Source organism: Trypanosoma grayi (genome assembly GCF_000691245.1).
Source record: "Trypanosoma grayi strain ANR4 Tgr_176_V1, whole genome shotgun sequence".
Taxonomy (NCBI): domain Eukaryota; phylum Euglenozoa; class Kinetoplastea; order Trypanosomatida; family Trypanosomatidae; genus Trypanosoma; species Trypanosoma grayi.
The window spans coordinates 1-25449 of NW_008825795.1; the positions used below are offsets into that span (position 1 = coordinate 1).

The 25449-nt window shown below is 50.6% G+C and overlaps 18 protein-coding genes across 18 annotated transcripts; 15 read left to right on the plus strand and 3 right to left on the minus strand.

The window, feature by feature from the left end:
- Positions 1–569: 569 nt before the first annotated feature.
- On the minus strand, positions 570–1886 carry DQ04_01761000 (leucine-rich repeat protein 1 (LRRP1); the record flags this gene model as incomplete). The annotated part of the gene is made up of 1 exon (XM_009311112.1): positions 570–1886. One exon carries the CDS (start codon positions 1884–1886, stop codon positions 570–572), a length of 1317 nt encoding a protein of 438 aa, XP_009309387.1.
- A 168-nt stretch (positions 1887–2054) lies between these two features.
- DQ04_01761010 (leucine-rich repeat protein 1 (LRRP1)) lies at positions 2055–3590 on the minus strand (the record flags this gene model as incomplete). Its single annotated transcript, XM_009311113.1, has 1 exon — positions 2055–3590. One exon carries the CDS (start codon positions 3588–3590, stop codon positions 2055–2057), a length of 1536 nt encoding a protein of 511 aa, XP_009309388.1.
- Positions 3591–4000: 410 nt separating this feature from the next.
- DQ04_01761020 (expression site-associated gene (ESAG-like) protein) lies at positions 4001–5197 on the minus strand (the record flags this gene model as incomplete). The annotated part of the gene is made up of 1 exon (XM_009311114.1): positions 4001–5197. The coding sequence occupies one exon, from the start codon at positions 5195–5197 to the stop codon at positions 4001–4003; it is 1197 nt and encodes a 398-aa protein (XP_009309389.1).
- A 1823-nt stretch (positions 5198–7020) lies between these two features.
- DQ04_01761030 (HEAT repeat containing 2) lies at positions 7021–9723 on the plus strand (the record flags this gene model as incomplete). The annotated part of the gene is made up of 1 exon (XM_009311115.1): positions 7021–9723. The coding sequence occupies one exon, from the start codon at positions 7021–7023 to the stop codon at positions 9721–9723; it is 2703 nt and encodes a 900-aa protein (XP_009309390.1).
- A 173-nt stretch (positions 9724–9896) lies between these two features.
- On the plus strand, positions 9897–10796 carry DQ04_01761040 (putative translation initiation factor EIF-2b alpha subunit; the record flags this gene model as incomplete). Its single annotated transcript, XM_009311116.1, has 1 exon — positions 9897–10796. One exon carries the CDS (start codon positions 9897–9899, stop codon positions 10794–10796), a length of 900 nt encoding a protein of 299 aa, XP_009309391.1.
- A 164-nt stretch (positions 10797–10960) lies between these two features.
- Positions 10961–11608, plus strand: DQ04_01761050 (putative PITH domain-containing protein 1-like; the record flags this gene model as incomplete). Its single annotated transcript, XM_009311117.1, has 1 exon — positions 10961–11608. The coding sequence occupies one exon, from the start codon at positions 10961–10963 to the stop codon at positions 11606–11608; it is 648 nt and encodes a 215-aa protein (XP_009309392.1).
- Positions 11609–11803: 195 nt separating this feature from the next.
- On the plus strand, positions 11804–12658 carry DQ04_01761060 (proteasome beta-1 subunit; the record flags this gene model as incomplete). The annotated part of the gene is made up of 1 exon (XM_009311118.1): positions 11804–12658. The coding sequence occupies one exon, from the start codon at positions 11804–11806 to the stop codon at positions 12656–12658; it is 855 nt and encodes a 284-aa protein (XP_009309393.1).
- A 275-nt stretch (positions 12659–12933) lies between these two features.
- DQ04_01761070 (mitochondrial 28S ribosomal protein S29-like protein) lies at positions 12934–14424 on the plus strand (the record flags this gene model as incomplete). The annotated part of the gene is made up of 1 exon (XM_009311119.1): positions 12934–14424. The coding sequence occupies one exon, from the start codon at positions 12934–12936 to the stop codon at positions 14422–14424; it is 1491 nt and encodes a 496-aa protein (XP_009309394.1).
- Positions 14425–14659: 235 nt separating this feature from the next.
- DQ04_01761080 (hypothetical protein) lies at positions 14660–14983 on the plus strand (the record flags this gene model as incomplete). Its single annotated transcript, XM_009311120.1, has 1 exon — positions 14660–14983. The coding sequence occupies one exon, from the start codon at positions 14660–14662 to the stop codon at positions 14981–14983; it is 324 nt and encodes a 107-aa protein (XP_009309395.1).
- Positions 14984–15212: 229 nt separating this feature from the next.
- Positions 15213–16445, plus strand: DQ04_01761090 (kinetoplastid-specific phospho-protein phosphatase; the record flags this gene model as incomplete). The annotated part of the gene is made up of 1 exon (XM_009311121.1): positions 15213–16445. The coding sequence occupies one exon, from the start codon at positions 15213–15215 to the stop codon at positions 16443–16445; it is 1233 nt and encodes a 410-aa protein (XP_009309396.1).
- A 275-nt stretch (positions 16446–16720) lies between these two features.
- On the plus strand, positions 16721–18400 carry DQ04_01761100 (hypothetical protein; the record flags this gene model as incomplete). Its single annotated transcript, XM_009311122.1, has 1 exon — positions 16721–18400. The coding sequence occupies one exon, from the start codon at positions 16721–16723 to the stop codon at positions 18398–18400; it is 1680 nt and encodes a 559-aa protein (XP_009309397.1).
- A 719-nt stretch (positions 18401–19119) lies between these two features.
- On the plus strand, positions 19120–19752 carry DQ04_01761110 (hypothetical protein; the record flags this gene model as incomplete). Its single annotated transcript, XM_009311123.1, has 1 exon — positions 19120–19752. One exon carries the CDS (start codon positions 19120–19122, stop codon positions 19750–19752), a length of 633 nt encoding a protein of 210 aa, XP_009309398.1.
- Positions 19753–20028: 276 nt separating this feature from the next.
- On the plus strand, positions 20029–21393 carry DQ04_01761120 (hypothetical protein; the record flags this gene model as incomplete). The annotated part of the gene is made up of 1 exon (XM_009311124.1): positions 20029–21393. The coding sequence occupies one exon, from the start codon at positions 20029–20031 to the stop codon at positions 21391–21393; it is 1365 nt and encodes a 454-aa protein (XP_009309399.1).
- A 684-nt stretch (positions 21394–22077) lies between these two features.
- On the plus strand, positions 22078–22371 carry DQ04_01761130 (hypothetical protein; the record flags this gene model as incomplete). Its single annotated transcript, XM_009311125.1, has 1 exon — positions 22078–22371. One exon carries the CDS (start codon positions 22078–22080, stop codon positions 22369–22371), a length of 294 nt encoding a protein of 97 aa, XP_009309400.1.
- A 243-nt stretch (positions 22372–22614) lies between these two features.
- On the plus strand, positions 22615–22848 carry DQ04_01761140 (hypothetical protein; the record flags this gene model as incomplete). Its single annotated transcript, XM_009311126.1, has 1 exon — positions 22615–22848. One exon carries the CDS (start codon positions 22615–22617, stop codon positions 22846–22848), a length of 234 nt encoding a protein of 77 aa, XP_009309401.1.
- A 31-nt stretch (positions 22849–22879) lies between these two features.
- DQ04_01761150 (hypothetical protein) lies at positions 22880–23401 on the plus strand (the record flags this gene model as incomplete). The annotated part of the gene is made up of 1 exon (XM_009311127.1): positions 22880–23401. One exon carries the CDS (start codon positions 22880–22882, stop codon positions 23399–23401), a length of 522 nt encoding a protein of 173 aa, XP_009309402.1.
- Positions 23402–24179: 778 nt separating this feature from the next.
- DQ04_01761160 (hypothetical protein) lies at positions 24180–24482 on the plus strand (the record flags this gene model as incomplete). The annotated part of the gene is made up of 1 exon (XM_009311128.1): positions 24180–24482. The coding sequence occupies one exon, from the start codon at positions 24180–24182 to the stop codon at positions 24480–24482; it is 303 nt and encodes a 100-aa protein (XP_009309403.1).
- Positions 24483–24756: 274 nt separating this feature from the next.
- Positions 24757–25449, plus strand: DQ04_01761170 (hypothetical protein; the record flags this gene model as incomplete). The annotated part of the gene is made up of 1 exon (XM_009311129.1): positions 24757–25449. A coding segment is annotated over one exon (693 nt), but the record flags the coding sequence as incomplete, so codon positions are not given.

Here is a 25449-nt window from a genome sequence, read left to right on the forward strand (position 1 = left end):
TGTCTCAATGGATGCAAGAGGAGACACATCTGTAAGGTGCCTGCAGTGTTGGAGCACAATCTTCACAAGACTGCAACTCGCACTGAGACGCTGCAACTCATCGTATGTAATAGCAGTGCATTTCAAGTAAAGATCCCGCAGAACAGGCAGCCTGCCAAGGGCACCAAAACTACTTACTCCTTCCGACCCATATAGCTTCACCTCTTCGAGTGTTCGGATGGATGCGAGAGGAGACACATCTGTAAAGTGCCTGCAGGTTCGGAGAACAATTTTCACAAGACTGCGACTCGCACTGAGACCCTGCAACTCCTCGTATGTAATAGCAGCAGATCCCANCCTGCAGGTTCGGAGAACAATTTTCACAAGACTGCGACTCGCACTGAGACCCTGCAACTCCTCGTATGTAATAGCAGCAGATCCCAAGGCAAGCACACGCAGGACAGGCAGCCTTCCAAGGGCACCAAAGCTCCTCACTCCTTCAGACCCAGATAGCCTTACCTCTCCCAGTGTCCGGATGGATGCGAGAGGAGACACATCTGTAAGGTGCCTGCAGGTTCGGAGAACAATTTTCACAAGACTGCGACTCGCACTGAGACCCTGCAACTCCTCGTATGTAATAGCAGCAGATCCCANTGCCTGCAGGTTCGGAGAACAATTTTCACAAGACTGCGACTCGCACTGAGACCCTGCAACTCCTCGTATGTAATAGCAGCAGATCCCAAGTCAAGCACACGCAGGACAGGCAGTCTTCCAAGGGCACCAAAGCTCCTCACTCCTTCAGACCCAGATAGCCTTACCTCTTCCAGTGTTCGGATGGATGCGAGAGGAGACACATCCGTAAGGAACCTGCAGTGTTGGAGGACAATCTTCACAAGACTGCGACTCGCACTGAGACCCTGCAACTCCCCGTATGGAATAGCAGCAGATCCCAAGTCAAGCACACGTAGGACAGGCAGACTGCCAAGGGCACCAAAACTCCTCACTCCTTCAGACCCAATCACATTCACCTCCTCCAGTGTTCGGATGGATGCGAGAGGAGACACATCTGCAAGGTGCTTGCAGTTACTGAGTACAATCTTCACAAGACTGCGACTCGCACTGAGACCCTGCAACTCCTCATCTGTAAAAGCAGTGCATCCCAAGTCAAGCTCACGAAGGGCAGGCAGCCTCCCAAGGGCACCAAAGCTCCTCACTCTTTCACACCCAGACAGGTACACCTCTTCCAGTGTCCGGATGGATGCGAGAGGAGACACATCTGTAAGGTGATTGCAGTGTTGGAGGACAATCTTCACAAGACTGCAACTCGCACTGAGAACCTGCAACTCCTCGTCGGTAATAGCGGTGTATCCCAAGTCAAGCTCACGCAGGACAGGCAGCCTGCCAAGGGCACCAAAGCTCCTCACTCTTTCACACCCAGACAGGTACACCTCTTCCAGTGTCTCGATGGATACGAGAGGAGACATATCTGCAAGGTGATTGCAGGTTCGGAGTACAATCTTCACAAGACTGCGACTCGCACTGAGACCCTGTAACCCCTCATCTGTAATAGCAGTGCATCCCAAGTCAAGCACACGCAGGACAGGCAGCCTGCCAAGGGCACTAAAGCTCCCCACTCCTTCACACCCATAGACTTTCACCTCTTCCAGTATCTCAATAGATGCGAGAGGAGACACATCTGTAAGGCGCCTGCAGTTTAGGAGCAAAATCTTCACAAGACTGCGACTCGCACTGAGAGCCTCCAACTCCCCGTCGGTAATAGCGGTGTATCCCAAGTCAAGCACACGCAGGACAGGCAGCCTGCCAAGGGCACCAACAGCTTCCCACTCCTTCACACCCAGACAGGTACACCTCTTCCAGTGTCCGGATGGATGCGAGAGGAGACACATCTGTAAGGTGATTGCAGGTTCGGAGTACAATCTTCACAAGACTGCAACTCGCACTGAGACCCTGCAACCCCTCGTCTGTAATAGCAGCACATCCCAAGAGAAGGATACGCAGGGCAGGCAGCCTGCCAAGGGCACCAACAATCTTCACTCCTTCAGACCCATATAGCTTCACCTCTTCCAGTGTCTCAATGGATGCGAGAGGAGACACATCTGTAAGGTGCCTGCAGTNCCAAGGGCACCAAAGCTCCTCACTCTTTCACACCCAGACAGGTACACCTCCTCCAGTGTTCGGATGGATGCGAGAGGAGACACATCTGTAAGGTATCTGCAGTGTTGGAGTACAATCTTCACAAGACTGCGACTCGCACTGAGACGCTGCAACTCCCAGTCAGTAATAGCAGCAGATCCCAAGTCAAGCACACGCAGGACAGGCAGCCTGCCAAGGGCACCAACAATCTTCACTCTTTCAGACCCAAACAGATACACCTCTTCCAGTGTCTCAATGGATGCGAGAGGAGACACATCCGTAAGGTACCTGCAGTGTTGGAGTACAATCTTCACAAGACTGCAACTCGCACTGAGACCCTGCAACTCCCCGTATGTAATAGCAGCAGATCCCAAGTCAAGCACACGCAGGACAGGCAGCCTGCCAAGAGCACCAACAGTCCTCACACCTTCACATCCAGACAGATCCACCTCTTCCAGTGTCTCGACAGATGCGAGAGGAGACACATCTGTAAGGTACCTGCAGTGTCGGAGCACAACCTTCACAAGACTACGACTTCCACTGAGGCACCGCAACTCCTCGTCGGTAATAGCAGTGCATCCGAAATCAAGCAGACGCAGGACAGGCAGCCTTCCAAGGGCACCAAAACTCCTCACTCCTTCAGACCCAGACAGGTACACCTCTTCCAATGTTCGGATGGATGCGAGAGGAGACACATCTGTAAGGCGCCTGCAGTTTAGGAGCACAACCTTCACAAGGCTGCGACTCGCGCTGAGGCCCGTCAGTTCTTCATTGGTGACTCTCGTAAAGCTGATATCAAGCACCCGAAGGAGTGGAAGTTGACTGATACGCTGACAGCTTGTAACGCGGTAACAGTTTCGAAGAGAGAGTTCCTCCAAGTTTTGGAGGAGGCCCAGACAATGCATGTCGCTATCATATATGTTTGGGTTGCTCAATAAAACCTTTCTCAGTTCTGGTAGTCGACTGAGTGAGGTCATGTTCCGTATCTCACCATCAACTTCCAAGTGCACCTCCTGTAGTTGCTTCAAGTCGGCCAGCAGCTGCACGTCACAGACGCCTCGGTACTTGGAATTTCTGATTCGGGTAAGTTTTTTAGATGTGTGGAGAGCCTTGAGGTCGTTGTCACCAAGCACCTTCCCAAGAATATGAATCTCGCAAATGCCGCACAGCTCCTCCATGGGGAGGAATTTTATGCTGCCAATGGCACAAGTTTTCAATCCGGTGTCGTCTGAGCGTCGCCGTCTCAATAGCTTCTCTTGTAATTGTTCTTTTTTATTCTCCATTGCTGACACCTCTGCCGCCAATCTGTTACGCTTGTCGGCCAAAACCACGTTATCGGACTGGATGGTGAAGCCTCCGAATGTCTGTTGGGATTCGTCAGGCAGATGGCCCTGCGCAAGAGGGGGATCGTCGCTCGAGGAAGCACTGTTCTGCCCGCTTGCGTCTGTGTTCTCCATGGCTCTGTCAATGGAAATATGCGGTGTTTAGTCGCTGTTTTCTTGGATCTGTAAAGAGAGAGAGGAGTAGATGAGGAAGGAAATGACTTACAGGTGTCCCTCATCTACAATTCGAGCACACACGGCAACAGAAGGGATGTGGAATCACACTGCTTTCCAGAGACTTACGGGATGGCAGATATTGGGATCCTCCGATCCAAACGACTCCGCCATGAGGAGGGGAAGTTGGCGGTGTGTCTGATGGCAAAAAAGAAGCAAGTTATTCTTTACTTCCTACCCTTCGAAAATAGCTGAAACGACACAAGAAGCAAACAAACAGATTAACGTGGTATAATGATAAGTGAACAGACGTCTAATTGCCTGACAGTCTCCTGAGAATTTCCCTGTTTTTTTTTTGTGAAAGATAAGACTCATTTCTTTTCCAGAGGATACGAAAGCCAACTGAAATTCAGTGCATCACCAGCGGGGCACAAATCACCGAAGCGGTGATTATACATGTGCCCATCGAGTGCAAGTACTTTTACGGACGTACCACTTTGAAAAAGGCTCTTTGCCTCCGCCAGAGCTTGCGGAGTGCGGTACACCTCATGAACCCACGAGGCGCGCTGTAGGATGTGAGACAAGTGGCGTCGCCACCCCCGTGCCTTACCAGGCAAGTGGAGAATGGCGGGAATGGCAAAAGCTCTCTTGTAAGGAGCGAAAAAGAAACTGTGATTGTAGTCAAGGCTCAGAATGCCACGCGGTAGGCGCAGGTTGGACGCCACACCAGAATCCTGACCGAGGCTCCATACATACAGCAACGTCCAGACGCTCTGGTCACACCACCAATCACTGCGTGACGCAACGAGGCTAGTGTATGCACGCGACGCAGCGCGCACCGCCCACACACGCCCCACGTAGCCACCAGCACAAAGAAAACGATACTTTTTCCGTTGTAGATTGGCAAGGTACTGATTGTTGGGAGAAAGTACAGCCTTCCACATACGTGCATATAGCCAAAAACATTTTGTCTTCGGTCTTTCTGGCCCCTCAGGAACAATCAGGTGTATCTGTGGTGCGTAACAGAGTGCATCGCTCGAAAATTGCATAGGAGACGACATCTTCCCCTGAAGTATCGCTGTAGCGTCAAAAGTATCAGCGGTGGGTGCCGTTGTGGTTAAGAAATGCTCCAAGGCACGCTGAATCTTGTCGGTGCCAGTGAAGAGAGTGTCTGCGCCATCGAATACCACCACCACATCGTCGTCTCGCAGACCCTCTTGACGCAGATACTCCAGTATCCATGCTTGACGGTCGACATGCGTGTAATTCCTCCCAAATCCAATAGAAACCACTGACACATTGGAGAGAACAGAACTCACCAACATTCTGCACCAACCAGGAGAAGCTCTCGTCTGAACAACGATGTAGACAACTCTTGGGGTGTGCGTTGAGAGAAGAATCTGAGGAGTTTGTGTACCGGGCTTGAGTACCCCTTCCGTCACAGACAATTCAGTTTCCAATGTAATTGAAACGTACAGTAACGAGAAGAATAGAATAAGTATCACCAGCATCCACATGGATCGTTGAGGTCCTCGGCAGAATGCCACGAACTGCACTTTAGAACACATTGGTCTATAAAACGCGAACGACATAGCAAAAGTTGTATTGCATGTAGACTGACTTATCGTTACACAATATACAAAAAAATGTGACAGAACCACAATAAGAAACCCATAACAAACAGTCAAGAACACAGACGCACACTTACAGGGAAAAAGAGAAATGTTAGGAGCACAAAAAACGAAAGCAAAGTGGCACAGCTCCTTTTCATATTTCAAGATCCATGGAATTGACCAATTTCTACCAGAATGGATCAACAACTGACAATCATTGTGCAAAGCGCCGACAACCATCCATTGGGTATCGGTAATAGCACAGAAGCCCGACCCAAAGGCACGACAGGTAACGAGAGACCACTGTCTCTCTCCCTAGTGGTGCAAGCCAAATCCAACAGTGGTATCAGGGTCCAGTACGCTCCGTATTGTCGTCAGAAGCCAAGCGCAAGCAACGTTTGCGTCTTGGAGAACTACCCAGCACATATCTACGGCAGCGCACAATGGCAAGAGCAACGGCGTCTTGCTGGCACACAGTTTTGCCCTTGTCGCTACTGGGGCACATGCAGCATGGGCAAAACTGGAGTTATGGATTTTCACAAATACAAGCACCGTGAAGAGACAAACAAAGCGACGCAAGAAAGGTACAAAGCCACACCGAGCCCCCTCGAGTTAAAAAGAGAGAACCCCTTCTCCAAAAAATACCGCAATAAATTAAGAAGAACCCGGTTAAGGAGAATCGAGGCATCCAAATCACCATAAAGAGGACCCCCAGCCCCCCACCACACGGGCCCCCGATAAAGCGCGGGAAAAGCGACCCGCTTCCGCCAGAGCAGCAATAAGGCAACACAACGCACGGGTCGCTTGAAATTGTTTACAAACACCGGANCCCCCCGCCACACTGCAGAAGTCCCCGCGGGGCTAAAAGGGGCGCCCGCGCCTGGGAAAGGCCGGGGGCCGCGGAACGACGCCCCCGCCGCGCCACCCCGCAAAACAGGGCCCCCCACGACACCGCGGCGCGATCCGGGTGGATTTGGGGAAGCCCTCCTTCACGAAAATGCTGGGCCGGACCCCCAACGCCGGAAAGGCCGCGCCCCCGGCTGCCTTTTTGCCGGATCCGGCGGGGTGGTGTGGGGCCTTGTTCCCCCCATTGGCAAAAGCGGCCCAAAGAAACGCAAGCCGCCCCGCCACCGCGGCGATTCGCCAAAGAAAGCGCCGAAACGGCCCGGGGCGCCGTGCGCGGGCGGGAAGCCGGGGCATTTAAAAAAAAAAAAAGGCACCGGGTGGGGGCGGGGGTCCGCGGCTTCCGGGGAAAAAAGAGGGCGGATTCCGAGGGAAAAGGAAAGAATAGGCGTTGCAAAGAGTGTTTTTCCTTTTTCTGGGAATCTGCGTTGGGCCTTCTCGATGGCCTCGCCCTTGGCCATGCGAAGCGTGCTTCGCGCTTTCCTCGCTTTGACATATTTGGAACGTTGCGAAACCGATCATGATAACGTGGCGGAGGTTTATCTGCTTTTTTCATCAAAGTTTCATAGTTGTTAGGATGTAATCCATGCCGTAGACATTGCACACTGGCACAAACAAAAAGTAGAACATATTGTTTTAAATCCCAGGCTGCGTTTTTGAGTGCCCAGCGCTTATGTGGTGTCTGACTGTATGGACAATGCCGTCGTTTTTTTTTTTTTGAAATTGTGTATTGTATTCATATATACTTATTTGTATTGAGTTGCGTGTTTTGTGTGGAAGTTTTTTTTTTTGTTTTACTGTGCCTGAGCGATTTTTTTTGTCTCTGTTTCAGTTATACTGTTTGCTGAAAGTAGCCTGCTGGTGAGCCTGCGTCAATGGACCTCCTTCCAAAGCACCTCAATGAGCTTTCTGATCCCGCCAGAGGTAAGCGATTGTCAGCCTACTCCAAGCTCTACGAACTATGTGCAAATGGAGGCTTGACTGAATTGGAAGAGTTTGACATTCTTCGAAATTCCCTTCGAGGATTTGAGGATAGTTCTGAGCGGTGCCGTGAGTACGCTATTAAGATTGTGACCACCGTGCTTCCGAGACAGAAATCTTCAGTTCTTGATTGGGTGTTACCTGCCGTGGTGACGAGGATAGGTGTCTCGCCAGTTGTGGAAGAGAGTGAGGAGTTACGCCTATTACTGCTAAGGTTGGCAGTGTTGTGTATGGAAAGCTTTCCACATGATATTGGGCCTCGTGACTACATTGATTTTTTTCAAGTTCTCTTGGAAAACTGTTTACGCGATGCCTTTCCAGAGTTGAAGAAGGAAGCTTGTCGTGCTTGTGTTTGTCTCTGTGAAATTGAGCCTGTGCAAGTCAAGCACATTGCACTACCATTGGCGAAGGTGGTGAAAGGCTGTCTTCTTCACAAGCACAGTGTTGTCCGTGTTGAAGCTGTACTGACATTGGCGTCATTGGTTCAGCGTGGTGCCGTGGAGATTTTTGCTGACGGCAAGGACGAGCCCGACAACAGAACAACAACATTTGTTTTGTTTGTATTGGCGAATGACCATGTTGAATCTGTTCGTGGTGCTGTCGTAAAGCTTCTTTCAGTGGCCCTTTTGGATATTGTGGAACGTCAGGAACAGCATCGCCGGTTGCTTCCTCATTTGTTACTGCTAATGACTGACCGATTTGATACAGTGTCCACCAAGGCGTATGAAGTTTTAGAGAACATGGGAAAGTTGTACATGCTTGATAATGAGGACAATACGATCGACATAACAAAAAGAAGAGTGACTATGAAAGATATTGAGTGGTACGGGGATGAAGAGTATCCAGATATGAAGCTACTGACGGTTGACAAAAGCGTTTATCCACTTCTACAAAGGCGTCCCTCCTTAGGTGCTCGGTATGTTGTTGCTGAGTCTTTGCGTGGGTTTATAGAGAGAATTCTTGGTGATGTGACTGCAATAGATTGGGTTATACCATTCTCTTCTAACAACAGACGAGTCATGGCATTGCGCATATTATGGATGTGCATTTACCATGCTGAGAAGTCTGTGGTGCAGTTTGTTGAACAGATCTTGGGTGTATTGTACAGATCCTTACGAGAGGACAATCAAGATGTCGTACAAGAATCGCATATTTGTTTGGAAATATTGGGTAAGTTCTTAATACCTGAGCAGTACCTACCATTTCTCACGGCAAAAGACACTGTAAAGCAAGATGAAGAGGACACACCTGTGATTCTCCAATCACGTTCAAAGACGGTTGTGGTATCACCTGTGGGTGGTGTTGCCGCTCCCACACCGACTATATTTTCTACAGCAGCTGTTTCCGTGAAGTGTAGTATCCTGGTTGCATTCCGCTATCTCATAGAGGGCTCGAAGCATTTGTTGTCCGCCTCTCAGGCTACACAAATCGTCAAGGCAATGACATCCAGTGATGTTCTAGAAAGTGATTCAGAGGCGCTTCTGTGTTCTTTACTGGATACACTGGATGTTATGGTGCACATATTGGGTGAGCGAAAGTTTATTCCGACACCCACGAATCCGCTACCTCCCGAGGTTCGCGACGATGTGAATCAAAGAACGTTGGATTCTTTACTGTTTTACGCTCTTCTATGCTTGCGGTCATCTGACTTTCCGTGTGTGCAGACACGGGTCTCTCATTGTATCAAAGATCTTTCTTCGGTTGTCACCGGTGAGTCAATGGGAATTTATGATCTTCATTTTGGAAGAATACTGTTCCGGTACGGGGCACATATGCCGGTAAGTGCATTTTCCGACCTTGTTCTTAACTCTGGGGAAATCGGGACGTATGCAGAGCAGTTGTCCGGGGTTTTTCTTGTGAAACTCACTGACATTGACTTCACAAAATCTGTGACTGAAGAGCTACACTACCTTCGGGTATTAGAGCAGCTTCTCTGGCAGAAGACCCATGTGTTCTCAGCGTCTCAGTTGGAAGAGCTTCTGCGAACTGTCGTGCTTCCGTTGAGTGCGTTTCGTCCGGGGGGCACGGCTCATTTGTTTCGGAAGGTTTCTGTCAACTGCCTTTGCGCGATGCTTGAAGATCATCACTGTGGCTTATTGAAGACAAAGCTTGAGGATAATGAGTACGCTCTTTCTTCCAAAACGGTATCTGCTTGGTGCAGTGCTTCGGATGCAGACGATGCAGAAATGCGACTTGTGTGCATGACAAGTACGCCGGATCTTTGTCGCATGCCTGTTAATGCAGGAAGTGCTAACGACATATTAATGTGGGTTATGCTGCGATTCGATGATTCGAGTGACGTCATCCGTGCCAAAGCCGCGTCAGGCTTGCTGACAGTTTTAGAAACTAAGAACGCCGTTTCGCCCCTTGTTATTGACCAAATTATAGTGCAGTTGGTGCCGCTGGTTAAGAAAATACTTGTTCACCTTGACGACTCGGATGAAAATGTCGGTCTAAGGCCGGTTCTTGTAGCTGTGCTGAAGAACATTGCGACATTTTCACCGTCTGCCACAGCAGATCTCGTCCGTGCTGCGCTGGCAAAACACCAGGACCCCACTTACTGTGAAGAGGTGCTGCGATATATTGATACTATTTAATGTAAATACGGTTTATTGTTCATTTCTCTCATAGGTGCCGTCACCCCTCCAGGGGCCGGCGTGTAGCTACTGGTTAAGCGAAAAATGGTTATAAATGACTTATTTTGCCTTGTTTTTCATGTGATGTTTTCTGTTTTCTTCTTGCTCTTGTCCATGACTTATGCTTCAGAACAATGGAGGTCCCTCGCGATGACTATGATATTAGCGTGATGGTTCGGGCCGTCAAGGAGGTTCAGGATCTGCTGGTATCAAAGCAGTTTTCTACGTATTCAGAGCTTGACAAGGAAATATCCAAAAAACTGAAGACCTATGAATCACTTGGTGATGGTTTTGAGCGCTTTCGTGTTCATTTAACCAAGGACGCTGCGAATCACCACGACTTGAAAAAGAGTTTGTCAAACATGAATGCACGCTGTGAGGCAAGACTAAAGGATTTTGAGTGTAGTCAAAAGGATCAAATCAACGATATGCTACCGTTTGTTGGAAGCACATCTCGTATCCTGGTTCACGGTTCCGGGGGCTTGCTAGCTGTTGCAATCGCGTGCGCTATCCAACAAAGAGAAGGTGTTCACTTTTATATTTGTGAGGGTCGGCCTGTTACTGGGAAGTATCCCAAAGGCACCGGAGCAGCTCTCCTGGAGAAGGCGGCACAGACACAAGAGGGGTTGCGGCTAAAAGAGAAACTGCTGCAGTCCTGCACTATTATTCCTGATGCAGGTGTGGGTGCAGTTATGAGCAAAGTGGATTTTGTGGTAACGGGGGCATACTGTGTCACCGAGCACGGGGGGCTTGTGCACTCCACTGGATCGCTACAAATCGCGACAGTTGCGTCTGCTATGAACGTTCCGTTTTACGTGCTTTGTGAAACATTTAAGTTTGCGCGTATTTTCCCCCTTAGTACTGCAGATCTCAAACAACCAGAAGAATGCGAGGATGTTCCCCTTGTGGAGTTTGTCCCCCCGTCTATGATTACACTTGTCTTTTCTGAGCAAGGAATTATGCCTCCTTCTGCTGTGACAGATGAGATGTTCAGGTTTCATACCGCACGGTTTGCACCTGGAAGACGCAAGTAGTAAATGCCTAAACGGTCACAAAACGGGTAAAGGATTTTCGTTCAGATGCGGCTAATTTTTTTTTTGCTGTGTTATTTTCTGTTCGGTTTCATTGGTGTTTTGTTAAAAGCGACTTGCTCGCACCCTCTTCGCTTTTTCTTTTCGCTCTTTAGGTCAAAACTGTGATGCCTTGTAACTGTCGCCATGGTACAGGATCCCATGATCACTTGCGAGACGGGTTCGCCCGCGAAGGTGTTTTGGGTGTGGGGTCTCCTTTAAATGAACAAGTTGATCTGCATTTTCTCCAGCTGTGGAATGCGAGGCACAGCGTTTCCGAGGCGGCGCGTGTCCTGGACCCAAGCACCGAGGACAACGACGATCCCATATGTAGCGATGCCGACCCGGAGCTGCTGCTTCTCATACCCCTGAAGCAGGTGTGCCGTGTCCGAGGTGTCTCGATCCTTGGTACCAACGATGATTTTGCGCCTTCTCAAGTAAAGTTATTTTGCAATCCCACCGATGTTGTGGGTTTCGACTCCGTGCGTCGTCTGCATCCTCAGGAGGAGATTCAGTTAGCACAAGTTCCAGTCGGAGATCGAATTGTCTACCGTCTGAATCCAGCAAAGTTCTCTGCAACCGCGAGTTTGTGTCTATTTTTTGAGCACAGTTTTGGTGAGGATGAAACCCACTTGCTTCGAATAGATCTTTTCGGTGAATCAACGGGAAGGCCGGTTCACCAACAAGTGGCCACCAACGTTGTGTATGAGGCGATGGCAAACCCCGCAGACCATAAAGTGGGTGAAGAGAAGAAGCAAACGTTTACAGTCCTGTAAATGTATTTTGAAAAGGTTTAATGGTAAGAAGTGAGATGATCCCGCTGTGTCTTGACTAATGGCACGAAGAACTGTCTTCCCTCATTGTGGTGTCGCTTTCTTTTCTTTTTTTGCCTTTTTCTTTCCCACACGCTTATATTTCTTGCGGAAGAGAGGTAAAACACAGCATTTTTTTTTTTTTCAGTGAACCAAAGGATGTTAAAGCGGCCTCATGGGACACTCCTTCACGAGCCGTCGTGCCCAGGAGAAATTGTTCATGAGCTGACAATGAACGGTCCCGCGCAATGCGCGAAGGAAATCTTTGAGCCTGACGCTGCTGTCCTGGACCCCCAGCTAAGTGAAGCAGTTTCACTTGGCACAACAATCATGGCTGTTGCGTATGATGAAGGTGTTGTGCTGGCGGCGGATTCTCGCACTTCCACTGGAACTTATGTGGTGAACCGTGCAAGCAACAAATTAACCAAGTTGAGCGAAAAGGTGTACTGTTGCCGCAGTGGATCTGCGGCAGATACTCAAGCTTTGGCCGAGCGGACAGCAAATTACCTAGAGAGCTATGAGGCAGATACGTCAAGGCCGATCAACGTCGCAGCTGCAGCTAATATCTTCAAAAAACTTTGCTACATGAACAAGTGGAATATTTCCGCCGGTATTATTGTGGCAGGTTATGATCCTGTGAATGGGGGCTCCGTTTATAGCATCCCGTCTGGTGGCTCGTGTGTGAAGTTGGATTACGCCTTGGGTGGCAGCGGGTCTATCTTCTTGTATTCCTTTTTCGACGCCAACTACAAGCGGGGTATGTCGAAAGAGGAATGTGTTCGTTTTTGCCAACGCGCCGTCGCACACGCCTACAGCCGTGATGGGTCTAGTGGTGGATTGATCCGGACCATTGCGCTTCACAAGGGAGCACCTGAGGACATGACGGTTCCATGGACGAAAACACCCTATTGTATGGAGAAAGATCTCAAATACCAAGAAATGGCGGTGCAGAATCCTCCGTTCAGCAGCTCCGCAAAAATAATTGGGAACCAGACCCGTTCCGAACGTATATAGCACATTTTTGTTCGTTCCCATCTTTTCTGTTATTTGGGTTTTTTTACAATGCTGACAGTTTGAGACGATCCACTTTGATGTAGCATGTGGGATGCTTGACCAACAGCGAGAATCTATAGTTTGTGTTAGTGTGTAAACGTGATGTTTCTACTTCTCTCGTTTTTCTGATTCGTTTTTTTTTTATTCTTTTGTTGTTGTTGTTGGTGGTGGTGGTGGTTGGTTTTTTTTTTTTGCTTTTATATGTTTGCTTTTGCAAACTTAGTCTTCACAGAACGATGCGTTCAAAGGTGTTTGGGAGGAATCTGGCCTCCATGTATGTGCGTCCTCCTGTGACGTGCTACACCGACGCCTGTGAGTCCCCGGTGGCGATGTGGAACGGCGCAATTCCTCTTGAGGAGGTCCGCACAATGCAAAAAGGTGTGCCTGTGCGCTCCGTTGTGAAAACATATTCTCACCCTCCGGAGATTTCCCCAACTCGGCTCACGTTTAATGACATCAACTCCATGTATTGTATTGGCAACGATGAACTGATGCAGTTCTTTCCAGAGGGTTTAGGAGGAAAGGTGATGCAGATGATGCCCCCGGGGCATCCGAGAGGCTTTCTGTATCGCAAAGAGGCGCACTTACTTAATGTTTTCATTGATAAGATACAGTACTGGGAGACGAAACGTTCCGTGTTGAGTTCCCTTACAAACAACAGGCCGGGCTTTATCGTCGACGGACCAACGGGATGCGGGAAAAGTGCGCTCATGTGCCAAGTGGTGCATGCTGCCCGTTGTAGAAATCTACTGACGCTGTACGTACCGGATTCAAAGGCGTGGACTCACGGGGAGTGGTGTTGGCCTAGCACCATCCTGCCCGGATTCTTCGATGCACCAGACGCGGCACGCTCCTTTCTGCAGTATTTTGCAGCTTCCAACCGCGGTGTGCTTGCATCGTGGCGACTCAAGTGCACCCCCAAAGACCTGCCGGTGGAGCAAGGGGAGCGACAGCCGCAGAATTTGTATGAACTGTGTGAGTGGGGTTATCGTGCCGTGGCACCGGCCTCCATCGACCGCCAAAGTGTATGCATTAAGTTCCTCATGGACGAGCTAAGCGAAGAAAAAAAACTTCCTATTGTGATTGTTGTTGACGGGTGGAATCTTTTCTCACATGACACGCACTTCCGCTACCCACATCCCGACTTTCTCCGCACAATTGCTTCCCTGAACGATGGCTCAACAGACGTTGATCTTTATCCGCAAGAGCTACCACGTATTCCAGCTTCCCGCCTTGGCTTCGTCCGTGGCCTGAACAGAATGATTCTCTCAAAGGACGAGCCGAATAAATTCTTCATCACCTGCACCACAAGGGATTTTAAGCCATTTGATGGTGTTAGTGGGTTTCCAGACGTTGAAACCGACCGCTTCGCGAACAGTCTAGATGAGTACGCGCCGTATAATGCGGAGAAGGACTCACTGTTTCACCCGATTCAACTTGGAAACTTTGATGAGTACGAATTCCGAGCCTTTACGCGATTCCTCGTGAATTCTGGTGAGCTGGCAGGACTTGGCTGGGGTCCGCTCTGGCACTCCTCGAGCGATTTTGAGCGAAAATTGTACAAGATAGGATTTCTCTCAGACCGAAACCCACAAGGGGTGGTTGATCATTACCATCAGGAATTAGTGTGGCGCTATGAGTATAAGAGAACACGCCAGAAGCAGTACCTCCTGCACCGCAATATGGAATTGGCAGCACGCATGCGGTCAAATAGTAAAAGTCGGTAAATTAGTGTCCAAAATTTCTTTTACAGGGTGAATCAGGAATACCGAAATGCGATTGTAGTTGCCTTGCACATATCCACATTAGATGAGAAAACTGTGTGCATATCTTTTTCCCCTTATGAAGCGCTTACTCTTGTGCCAGCTTTGACGTTTGTGTTGTTTTGTTTGTATTTTTCACCCTTTAAAAAAAAATAACTGGTGTTTTAATTCAGTCTTCTTCTTTACAACGTGTAGACTCATGCCTCGTAGAAGACAGAGACAGCGGTATGATTTGCAGCAGAGTTTTGACAGTCTGAAGAGCTATTACAGATTCCCGCCTTTCCCGAAGCATGCCCGCCACGTTGTGTACTCACTTCGCCTCGCACCTTACTCGCGTCGGAATAGTCTTTCTGAATTTCGTATCATAGGTGCGCCAAGGGAGCAAGCCGTTTTGGATGTCATGCAAACGTACATCCCCACAGCCCCTACTCGGCAGACGTGTGAACGTTTCTTGGAAGTAGCCGCATTGCTCTCGGTCTACTACGATGCTGTCGATCTGCTTCATCAGATGCCAAAGAGCTGACGATTGTGGTGCCGACAACGCCGAAATGGAGGGCGATGTGCTGATCAATTCTCACTGCCGCTGTGACTTCATCCTCAAAGCTAAAGAAACAAAAGTGCAAAAAAAGCCGCAGTATCTGGGGACTAAGCACGTCCACTGGTGGTGCCCATTTTTTTTCTCTCTCTCCATTCTTTCTCTTTCAGGTTATTCTGTTCATGTGCATCTGAGACAGTGGAAACAAAGAGCAACAATGTCAGCGCGTGGCGGCAGGATCGTTATGGCAGCTTTGGAGGCTATTGTGTGCGGAAAATATGTGGAAACGGACGAGTTTTTGGAGGCACTTCGTCAGGCGGGTGCTCTGTGGGAACATCGACGTTTGATGGAGGAGGTTTCCGGTGATACTATAATAATAGGACCTTGTCGAGGCCATGCTTCGGATCTGGCTCAGTACCTTCGCATGCATGTCCTCGGGGAAGCTGTCAAACGCCAGCTGAACGTTGTTTTCCTCGGGAACTATGTAGACGGTGGAAACCAGTCTGTAGAAATGCTGTATATAATAGCGCTTATGATGCAGCACTTGCCTGCTGTTGTGCCACTGATTGGCCAGCATGAGATGTTTTACCCGTTTCCTCCGTGTGGATTCGGATCATTGAGGGGTGCACTTCGCCTACGGTCCGTTAAATTACGGGTTCCCTTGGATATACTTGAGCGGGCTGTGAAGGATTTTTTTGACAAGCTCCCCGTAGTGTGTGTTGTGAACAAACGCTTCTTCTGCACATCAGGTGGGCTCGCGTCCGAGTACCGCCATCTTGACGATATCGCACAAGAGCGCTCGCAAATGCGGCTCAGCGAGTTTGTTCAGAATCGGCCGATGGATGAGGACGAAGACAAGTTGGCCCTTGGATGTGCCTTTGTGGGGACGCAAACTGAGACAGGCAATTGCTTTAGGTACACCTACAACGCGGTTTGTAATTTCTTGTCTCACAACAACATGTACACACATATCGGGGGTCTTGAGTATCACATGTATCGTCCTGAGTTTGAGAGCTTCACGCGCCCAAATCATTATCGTGAGTCTGCATATTTTCCAGGATGGGTGCTAGGGCGGATCCACCATGAGCTTCACGTCCCAGCATTTATCTTGCTGTTTTCTGCACCGCATTTTTGTGGCTTAAATCAAAACTATGGATGTGCCTTAGCAGTTGTAGAAGATACCTTGGAGCTGCGACAGATTGGACCCTGCGCAGAGCGGCCACTCATCATGCCTGGTGAGGAAAACCATGCCTTCAGCTGGTCACAGGTGGTCCTTGAGAAGTCGTTGGGATCAATTCTACATGAAATATTGTTTGGTGATATCCACATGTCACTGAAGGAGGTTGACACTGACGACCCAGAGTTTGCCCAAGAAGTGCGGAATGCGAAATCAAGGTACCGAAGGATGTGTCAGCTACTGAAGAGTCATTCATTGCCGGTACCACATTAGCGAGCACCATTAATCTACACTCAGAAGCACGCACGCGCAAAATTTAATGCATGCTTCAACACTCTGTATTTGGTATTCACTGGTATGTGAATATGGGTTTTCTTCTTTGCTTGTGTTTTGTTTTGTTTTACTTTTGTATGAGAGCCTCTTTCTATTTTGTGCTCGGAGTTGTTATGGTTGCTTACTCTCTATCTACTCTAGCCAGAACATACAGAAAAGCATACATACATACCCACATACATTCAAGCACATATACATACATACGTGCACGGCTTATGACTCAGGAGTTCTCGCTGCTGCACCACTTGGGTGTGTCCGTCCCCGATCGCGCCTCCCCAACGCCGCAGGTAACCGGAAGCCGCGACGGCAACTACCGTGTGCTGGCGCCATGCAAGCGTCCGCCCGTGAAGGAAGGAACAGCTGCAGAAAGGTCTACAAAGCGCCGCATTCCCACGGCACCGCTCGCCGATTTTGCCGGTGAGGTGGTGGAAGTGAGGGGGAGAAAGAATCAAGCGGATACCGACTACATAATATATAACGCGAGGGTACCGTCGATTGGGGCCGCTAACATGCAGCTGATAACAGAGGGACAAAAGCGACGTACGGAGGAATCCCTTTACCAACTTTCCCCCAATGTTGAATATCTTCAACCGCACCAACGCAGTGATGCGGCCCAAAGACGGCTCCTAACCATGCTGCAGAACGCTAACAGGGAACAGGCCCAGCGCAAGCTGGAGGAAAAACAGCGAGAACGGCAGAGACGTCTGGAGCGCGAGACGGCAGAATTAAAAAGGATTGAAGCAAGTACCGTAAAGGATGATTTTGCTATTGCGGAGAAGAAGGCAGCCGAACGTGAGTATCTGAAACAGGCCGCCCTGGAGGCAGTGGAACGCAAGAAGCAACGTGCTGCTGAGGCCAACTCCCGTGGTGAAGTCACCTGCACGGCCTTTCCCTGGGATAATCCTCCACAGGACGGGTCGCGAATGCGGACGCAGTGCTTGGCCTTGGTGGATGCGAACCGAGAGCTTGCCGAGCAGGCGAAACAGAGAAAAGAGCTGACTCAGATGAAGGAAAGAGCGAAGGAGAACGCCGCCGTGGCTAGGACTCAGGCACTGATTGGAGAAGAAAGGATACGTGAATTGAGAAAGAAGAATGAGCTCAGAGAAATGCGAAGATGCAAGAGTGCTGAGCCTTATGAAACCCGTGCAGCGCAACAAGTTGGATACGACGGGAGTTATGATTATTGGTTTGCGCGTTCAAGGAGTGATGGGTATGCCCGGCGAGAAAAGGAGCTAAAGCTGAGGGAGGAAAACAGGCGTCTCGCTGACGAGGCGAGGAAGCGACAGGCCGAAGAAACGGCGCGGAGGGTGCAACAAGAAAAGGAGATGATGGCGAGAGTGGCACGGTTCGATCGGGCAGAAAGTCATCGCCAATTGGCTGAGAAGCGCAGACAGCAAGAGCTGGTCTCCAAGGCGGCGCTTGAGGCCATTTCACGACGCAGAGCTGGGGCGCAAGCGCATCGGCACAAGTCACTGCGCGAAGATCTTTTCTTCTGTTGCGATGATTCTAAGATTGCGAAGGAGAAACGGTGGAAGGAGCGGTGCTATTACGACGACCTGAAGAAGTTCATTACCACCGCACAGGAGACGCGTGTCGGCGAAAAGGAGCGCGATGTGGCGCGAGAGAAGCGTCTCGTTCAGGATGCCAATGCCGCAGCGAGGCGCGACGCGAAGAGATACCGGGAAAGGGCGGCACAAAAACAGGAGAGCTACCGAATGGCGCTGCAAGGCCAAATTGAATCCAGGAAAGTTAACGGGGAACGTCGGTCCATTGCGCCGCACCGTGGGCCTGAGATGCGGGTGTTGTTCCGCTGCCCTGTGACGGGGAAGTTGCTGACGCCGGACCAGTTCGGCGTGACATCTCCTTATTCTTTTGGATCTCGTCGGACCCTGTAATGGGCTCAAGAGCTGACACCTGGGGACAATCACACATGCAGCAGTTGTTGCTGCTTCTGCCGCTGTGTGCTTCCTGTGCAATGTACACTGCTTAATTTTGCCCCTTCTCAGCGAGAAGGAGAGGGGAGGGGTTGGTGCCGGAGTGAATACAGTGTGCTCAAATTCTTGTTTAATTTCGATTTATATTTTCAGTTCTCTTCTTTATGTGCTGATGTTGCTTAAATGCTTGTGAAGGAAGTCCTTCCATTGTGGCATGAAGGTGACGGACGAGGAGGTTGATGAGCTGGAGCGGAATTGCATCTCGCTTTACTACCGTTCCTCTTGCGTCGGCAGTACTTGCGATGGTGACATGACCGTCGCCGTGACCTCCATCGCCTTCCGGTCTCTCCGCTGGACTATTCAAGCAATGATTGCCGTCTTCGCCACACTGTGGTGGGTGCACACATGAATGCGAGTGGGGGAAGTATGGCTGCGGATCCTTGCACAGATGCCCTTATATATTTTTGTGTTCTTTGTTTTTTTTTTTTGTTCTTTGTTTTTTGTTTCGCATTGGGTTGGCCTTAGTCTTACCGGCCTGTGGTAGTTCAGGACACCGCAACTCTCGTTGCAACACGATCACTTCCCGCTGTATTGTGGTATTTCGAGTCGCTCCTGTTGTGGTCTTGCCTTTCCAGGAAAGTGTGCTTGAATTGGGGAAGAGGCCTCCCTCGTGCTCTTAGATGCAGTCGATACTTCCGTACACACTCAACCCACAGCGTATGACAGGCTGTGAGAAAATGAAGATTCTGAATCCTCACTCTGCTGGTTTGACGGGCCCCACAGTGGTCCTGCGGGATCCAAATCTCGTCAGCGGCGGGCTGTTGCATAACTGGGATGCCAACGCCGCCTCAGCACTGCTTTCCACGTCAGCGGCAGTGCACACATGGGACTTGTCATGGACGGAGAAGGAGGAATACTGGGAAAATAATGTGGCCCGATGCACCGGGCCTGAAGAGGTGGAGGACCTTCTCCCCGCGAAGTGGATCGGCTACAACATGAACAGCGATGTGGACGAGACGCTGGCCCTGGTGTGCAAACTCTGTACTGCGTTAGTGGACAAGTTTGTGTCGCTATCGCATGGAGACAACGCCAACGTTTCCACAGCGAAGTGGCGTCAGCGGCAGATGTTGTATGATCGTCTTGGAGCTGTCATGGAATTACTAGAAGCCTCCATTGGTGAGGCGATCCCTATTCTACGTCTTCGCGACCCCGAGTTTGTACGTGAGTGTTGGGGCCAGCTGCAGGACGAGGAGCGGATGGGGATCATGTCCGCTCTAAGTGTGAGCGAGGGGAAGGAGCCATCTGGACGTTGACACGACTTACCCTTTCTTCCCAATGGGTTACCTAGAGATGGATAGATAGATAGATAGAACTCAGAGTTCACTTCCAGGCAAAGTCAGAGAGAGAGACTGTGTGTGTGTGTGTGTATGATCCTGTAGGCGGCAATAAAAGAAAAAAAACCGTTGCTGTTCTTGGTCTCATTATTTTCTTTTCCCTCTAATGTACCTCTGTGTGGGTTCCACATTCTTGTTTCTTCTTCTGTTTTGTCGCATTACCCTTTAACGCATGCACGCACAAAAGGATCAAAAATGAGGCGGTGCTTCACTACGCGGCTCACTTTCCAGCGCCTACTCTGTGGTGACAAGCTGGCGTTGGAGAATGCGGTGGCTGTACAAGAAGCGGCATCCACATTTCGTGCGCACTACCCGGTCGCACCGCTTCCTGTTCCCATTGCGGCAGCGTTGGGAAGGAGTTACGTGCAGCGCGGTGAGCCGCGACGGGCGGTAGCGTTGCTAGCATCCCATCCCTCGTCGCGCAGCTTGGCGCGGGAGCTCATCCAGTTACTTTCCCAAGACACCACTGTTGAGACGGATGCGCTTCTGCAGATGGTGGAGGCGATTCGCGCTGTATCATCGGTGACATCCTGTGAACTTCTTTGCTCTCTTGCAGGGAGGGTGCAAGATGAGAAGAAGTTACATGCGGTGAAGCAGCGATTAATGCGCGAGGTACGAGAGTCGCCCCAACTTGCAGGGACCCTGCTTCACCCCCTGTGTAAGGTAAGTGATCTTGCCAACGTTGAGGACAGACGCAATGCAGCTGATGCGCTAGACATTGCCTTGCAAAGGTCCTTTGTGAGTCCAAGGGACTATGGCCATGTGCTTGCGTTATTGTCACGTGGTGGTGAGCACCGAAAGGTGCTAGCGTTGTGGTTGTGGATGCGGCACTCTTCTGCTCGGTGGGACAAGACAGCGGCTTCCGCAATAATCATCTCGGCCTCACTCTCGCGTAAAATGAACGTGGCCATTGGTGCTATTCAAAGCCTAGCAGAAGCCAATGAAGACCCCACTACAGAGGCGCAAAAGTATTTTATTCGCTATTTGGCATCCCGTTTCCCGCCCTTGTCGCGCTACGCGGATCAGCTTGTCAGACATTGGCACTCCGGCGCACAGCTCTGGACGACTGAGGCACGAGTGGTGGGTGTAGAGTTGCTCTTTGTGCACTACCACAGCAAGGACTTTCAGCGCCTGCGGGAGTGTCTTCTTGATGCCGACGGGGAGGCGACCACAGACGAGGCGAAACAGGCAATACTCAGGGTAAGGGGGATTCCGTACATCTTAATACATTTTGCTGCTGATATTGCTACAGAGCCATGGCTTAAGAATTTCTACCGCAGCGGCATGCAGATGAAAGACCTTGGAGACTTCCCACAGGTCCTCGCTGCACTTGGAAGTCTAGCACGTCACATGATGGAAGAAGTGAGTTTCGTGAGGGCTATGCAAAGTGTTAAAATGAGCGCTGAGGCCTTTGAGGTGGCGACTAAATTTGTAGTGAATGACATACACTTTAAGAATGCGGAGGAAACACTACAATTTATCAACAGAATGGCGGAGGCCATGTCACAAGAAGTGCCTGCAGACGTGAGCAGCTGGCTCCAACTACTTGGACCGAATTGACAGTGGTGGCGCCGGTAAGGTTGTTCATTCTTGACATCATCGGCTGTAGTGTGGGTATTTGAAAAAGTGTGGCGGGGGTGCTGGTGGTGGTGTTAAAGGAATGAAACAAACAACAAAAACAAAGATACACCGGTGCGCTTTTCTATGTCTCTACATCTTGTGAAGGTACATATGCAGATTGATAAATAGGCTCAAGAATTTCGGCTCGCTTTCTGTCCATGTTGCATCTGAGGCCTCGCACACCATAAAAAGTCAACCCATACGCGCATTCATATCCTGTTTCACAGGGGACGTGTAACTGTTGATGCACCTACTGCCACCAAATGCGAAGCGAGTCTACAATGTGCAGGATAAGCAGCTGCTGCGTGTTCTTGTGGTTGTCTTTGGTATCCAGAAGGAATTATTGAAAGAGACTTGTCGCAAACAGCAAAGGCTTTTCTTGTACCAGAGGTGATCACAGACCTGGGTGGCAGGCGTCGCCCCACTTTTGAGGAACTGGATCCATTTCTGGATGACATGTCGAAAGCATCCAATGAAGCTGAGCGCGTTTCCGTGATCTCTTTGTTCCGGTAAGTGGTGTGCACTCATGTGGTGTACATATTTTTCTGTGAGGTCAAGCACAATCTGGGGATCAGTGCTGGTGCCTGAGTTGTGCTTTTCGGCCTCCACACATACGCCTATGAAATGTTTCCTCACAGTGCCAATCTTAGTGACGTCGTGCGACGCGTCAAGAACGACATCAGTACTGATAATCTGGCAATGCCTGCTTCTTCCACTTTGCCGAATTCCGAGGAGGCGGTTTTGCCAACAGGAATGCAACGTGGATGCGATGTGTTGGCGGGTATCTCAGTCGGTATGCCCATTGCGCCCATGCTGGCATCCCCGTTGCAGAGTGTGGAGCAGGTGGTGTGCATGTTCCCCAATGGGGCATTCTCTGAGATGAAGTACGATGGAGATCGAATACAGATCCACAACTAGGGTAGTAGAATGTACTGCTTTGCACGGTCACTGAAGCCTACGCTTACAGATAGGTTTGATGACGTGCCGCAGCACTTAATAGGTGTGCCATACACGCTGACTCGTGCATTCTGGACGGTGAAATCCTTGTTATGGACTCGTGGGCCTTTCTGCCCCTCCCATTCGGTACACTTGGTAGGCGCAAAGGGACACAATTTTCAGAAGCGAGTACTTGCATATTTTTCTTTGGCATTCTCTACAAGAATGGTGTATCGCTTTTTGCACGAGCCACTCGAGAAACGTCGGGATGTATTAAAAGACACAGGGAGCATGGTTCGAAAACGCCTGGTCTTTTCAGAGTTGGTGCAGGTCGAAGGTTTCCCTTCCCAGCAACAGGCGCTGCTGCAGCGACACTTTGGTTGGGCGATTGCAAAAGGTGTAGAAGGTCTAGTCATAAAAGACCTCTGGGGCGTCTACGAGCCCGGGACGCGGCAGTGAGTAAAGCTAAAGAAAGACCATTTTTTATGATATGGCGGATGCAGCGGATTTGATTCGGCTCGGCGTCTGGTACAGCTCGGCGGGAAGAAGCGGGTTGCTCTCAACGTTTCTGATGGTTGTTGTGGATGCCGAAGCGCCACCATCAGCTATCGGCAAGTACAAGACTGTCTGCAAGATCGGAAACGGGCTGGACGCTGTTACCCAGACGATGATTTCCACCAAACTTTTGCGTGCGATGGAGCCCGTGAAGAATCGGAAATGCCCACCGTGGCTCAGTTGCCGTGCATCCTACCTACCGGACATGCTGATGCGGGATCCAAGTGAGGCTGACGTGATGGAGATTATCGGGGCAGAGATCTCCGTCAGCCAAATCCACACAGCTGGCATCTTTCTTCGTTTTCCACGAATTTGGTGTCTACAACCAGACAAGTGCAGTGCGGCGGTGAGCACACTGCAGGAATTGCATCACCTGCTATCAGTTTCTGGGAATAAGGTCGCGCAGTCATTCCAGGGGGAAGATCCTACCTGTGGTGAATGGAAATACTTCAACTGAAAAGATAGAGGAACGTGTGTGTATGCCACCAGCCGCCGTAACAGAAGTTGCTCCACCGCCAGAGTTTCCCAATATTATTGTATTAACTGATAGTTACAACGAATATGCGGGTGATATCACCATGTTTCAACCGCGTGAGGCGGAAAGCGCTGTGCTTTGCCACTTGGATGGTTGAGGGTGGGCAGTGCCTACAGTGTGGTGTCATTGGATGTATTAGCCGCTCGTTCGGCCACGCCCCACACGAGTCGTACATTGCGACAGAGTTTACATTCGTTGGGTGACGTTGTGGTGCCGCTGGTTGCATCCGATCCTGCAAAGATATACGTGGCATCAATGGTTGTACGGGAGAGCACCTCACACGGTGGGTTGCCTCCCATAGGCCAGAGGACTCTCTTAAACGCTTTTGTACAGTGCTTGAAACATGCAACGAAGTTGAACGCATCACTGCACGTGCAGCGACCTCCAGTTGAGAGCGGCTTCGACTGGGACGAGGCCCGGAAACTGCTCAGCCGTGCAATCAGCCCGGCACACAACACGGTGTACGGCGGGGCGGAAGCCGTTGTGCGGAGGTACCCGCAGCAACGGCCACAGCAGCAGGAACTAGATTGCAGAACACCAAATGGGAGAAGAAAGGCCGACTCGGCCTCAGATGGCTTGACGGGAGCGTCGGCGGCGCGAATGTCGGGAGGATGCCGCATCTCTTCCGGCTGCCAGTGTGAATCCGTGGAGAGTGCTGTCTGGCGTCTGTGTGTTTATTGAGGGTGCTAGCGATGCGAGAATGCTCTCCAGACAGCAGGATAAGGTACTCTTCCTTGGTGGAACACTGGCCAGTGCAACGACGTCGGTCATGCACACTGTTGTTTGCGCTCCATCCGTTGTCAGAGGTGTTTCACGCCGTGTGGACTCTCTTTTGATGAGCTCTGATTGGGTGCATGACTGTTTCCAAAGTGGTGTGCGCTATTCTGAGGATGCATACCTGCCGCTGTATGTCCTTGAAGCATACCGTGTCGTGATTAGTAGTATGACAGAGGCGCGTTCGCATCTGAAGAATCTTCTGCGGCGCCTTGGGGGCATGTGTTAAGGACGAGCGGAGAACGATTGGGCCGCAGCGCAGAACTGTGCTGGTCTGTGACGGCCGGGGCGACGAGGCGGAGCGTGTCCTTTGCCTCGGCGAATGAGTTGTCAGCAGCAAGTGGGTCTTCGATTGCGCAGTTGCGCAGGTACAGCTGCTGCCGGAGTTGTACTTTCTCAAGAGAACATCAGAGGCCCTGGTGGGTGTCGTGAAGGGCCTGACGCTCTTCAGCATCCATGACAACCCTGAAGTTGCGGCTCGTGTGGCAGAAATTTCCGCGGCAATGGGCTCAGTCACCACTGAACATGCCGAGGCGGCGTCCCTCATTGTGGTACCGAGTGTAGTGGAAGAGCCAATGGCTTTGCATGGCCGCTGCGTCACGGGCGAGTGGGCGCTGCAGTGCGCTGAGCAGCAGATGTTGCTCGACCCTGCTGCCTTCGGAAGAGTTAACGGTTACAAAAGAGGGAGGGAAAGTGATGCGGATAATAAGGATTACAGTGGTTCTGATGATGCTGAAAAGGAGGGGACGAGCAGTACAGAGACCTATGTGGGGGACGGCGGTGATGACGATGGACCGCGGAGCACGTTGCAGCGCTGGGAATATGGATACCGTTACGGGTATTGTCTCGATATGTGTCGTTGTTTCCTTGTGTGTTCTTGTTTTTCCCACAGCCTACGTGTGGGTAAAGTGGTTCCCCTCCTCCTGTTTCTCCCGCTTGGGCATCACGCTTCTCTCTTGAATGGTCGTTATTGTTCTAATTCATTCTTGCTGCACACTCAAGGTGCTATGTGGATGTATAACTCGCCCCTCGCCGTCGACCAGCGCACGTGCCCTTCATTTGTTCTCGCGCAGCAGGAGCGCCGCGCCTGTTCGCTTTCAGAGGCACTGGGCAACATGCCGCTCGCGCTGCGCGACCCCGCACTGGACGGCCCTGCGGCGCGGCGAAGTGAGAGGTCGGGGCCGGTGCGGCGGGCG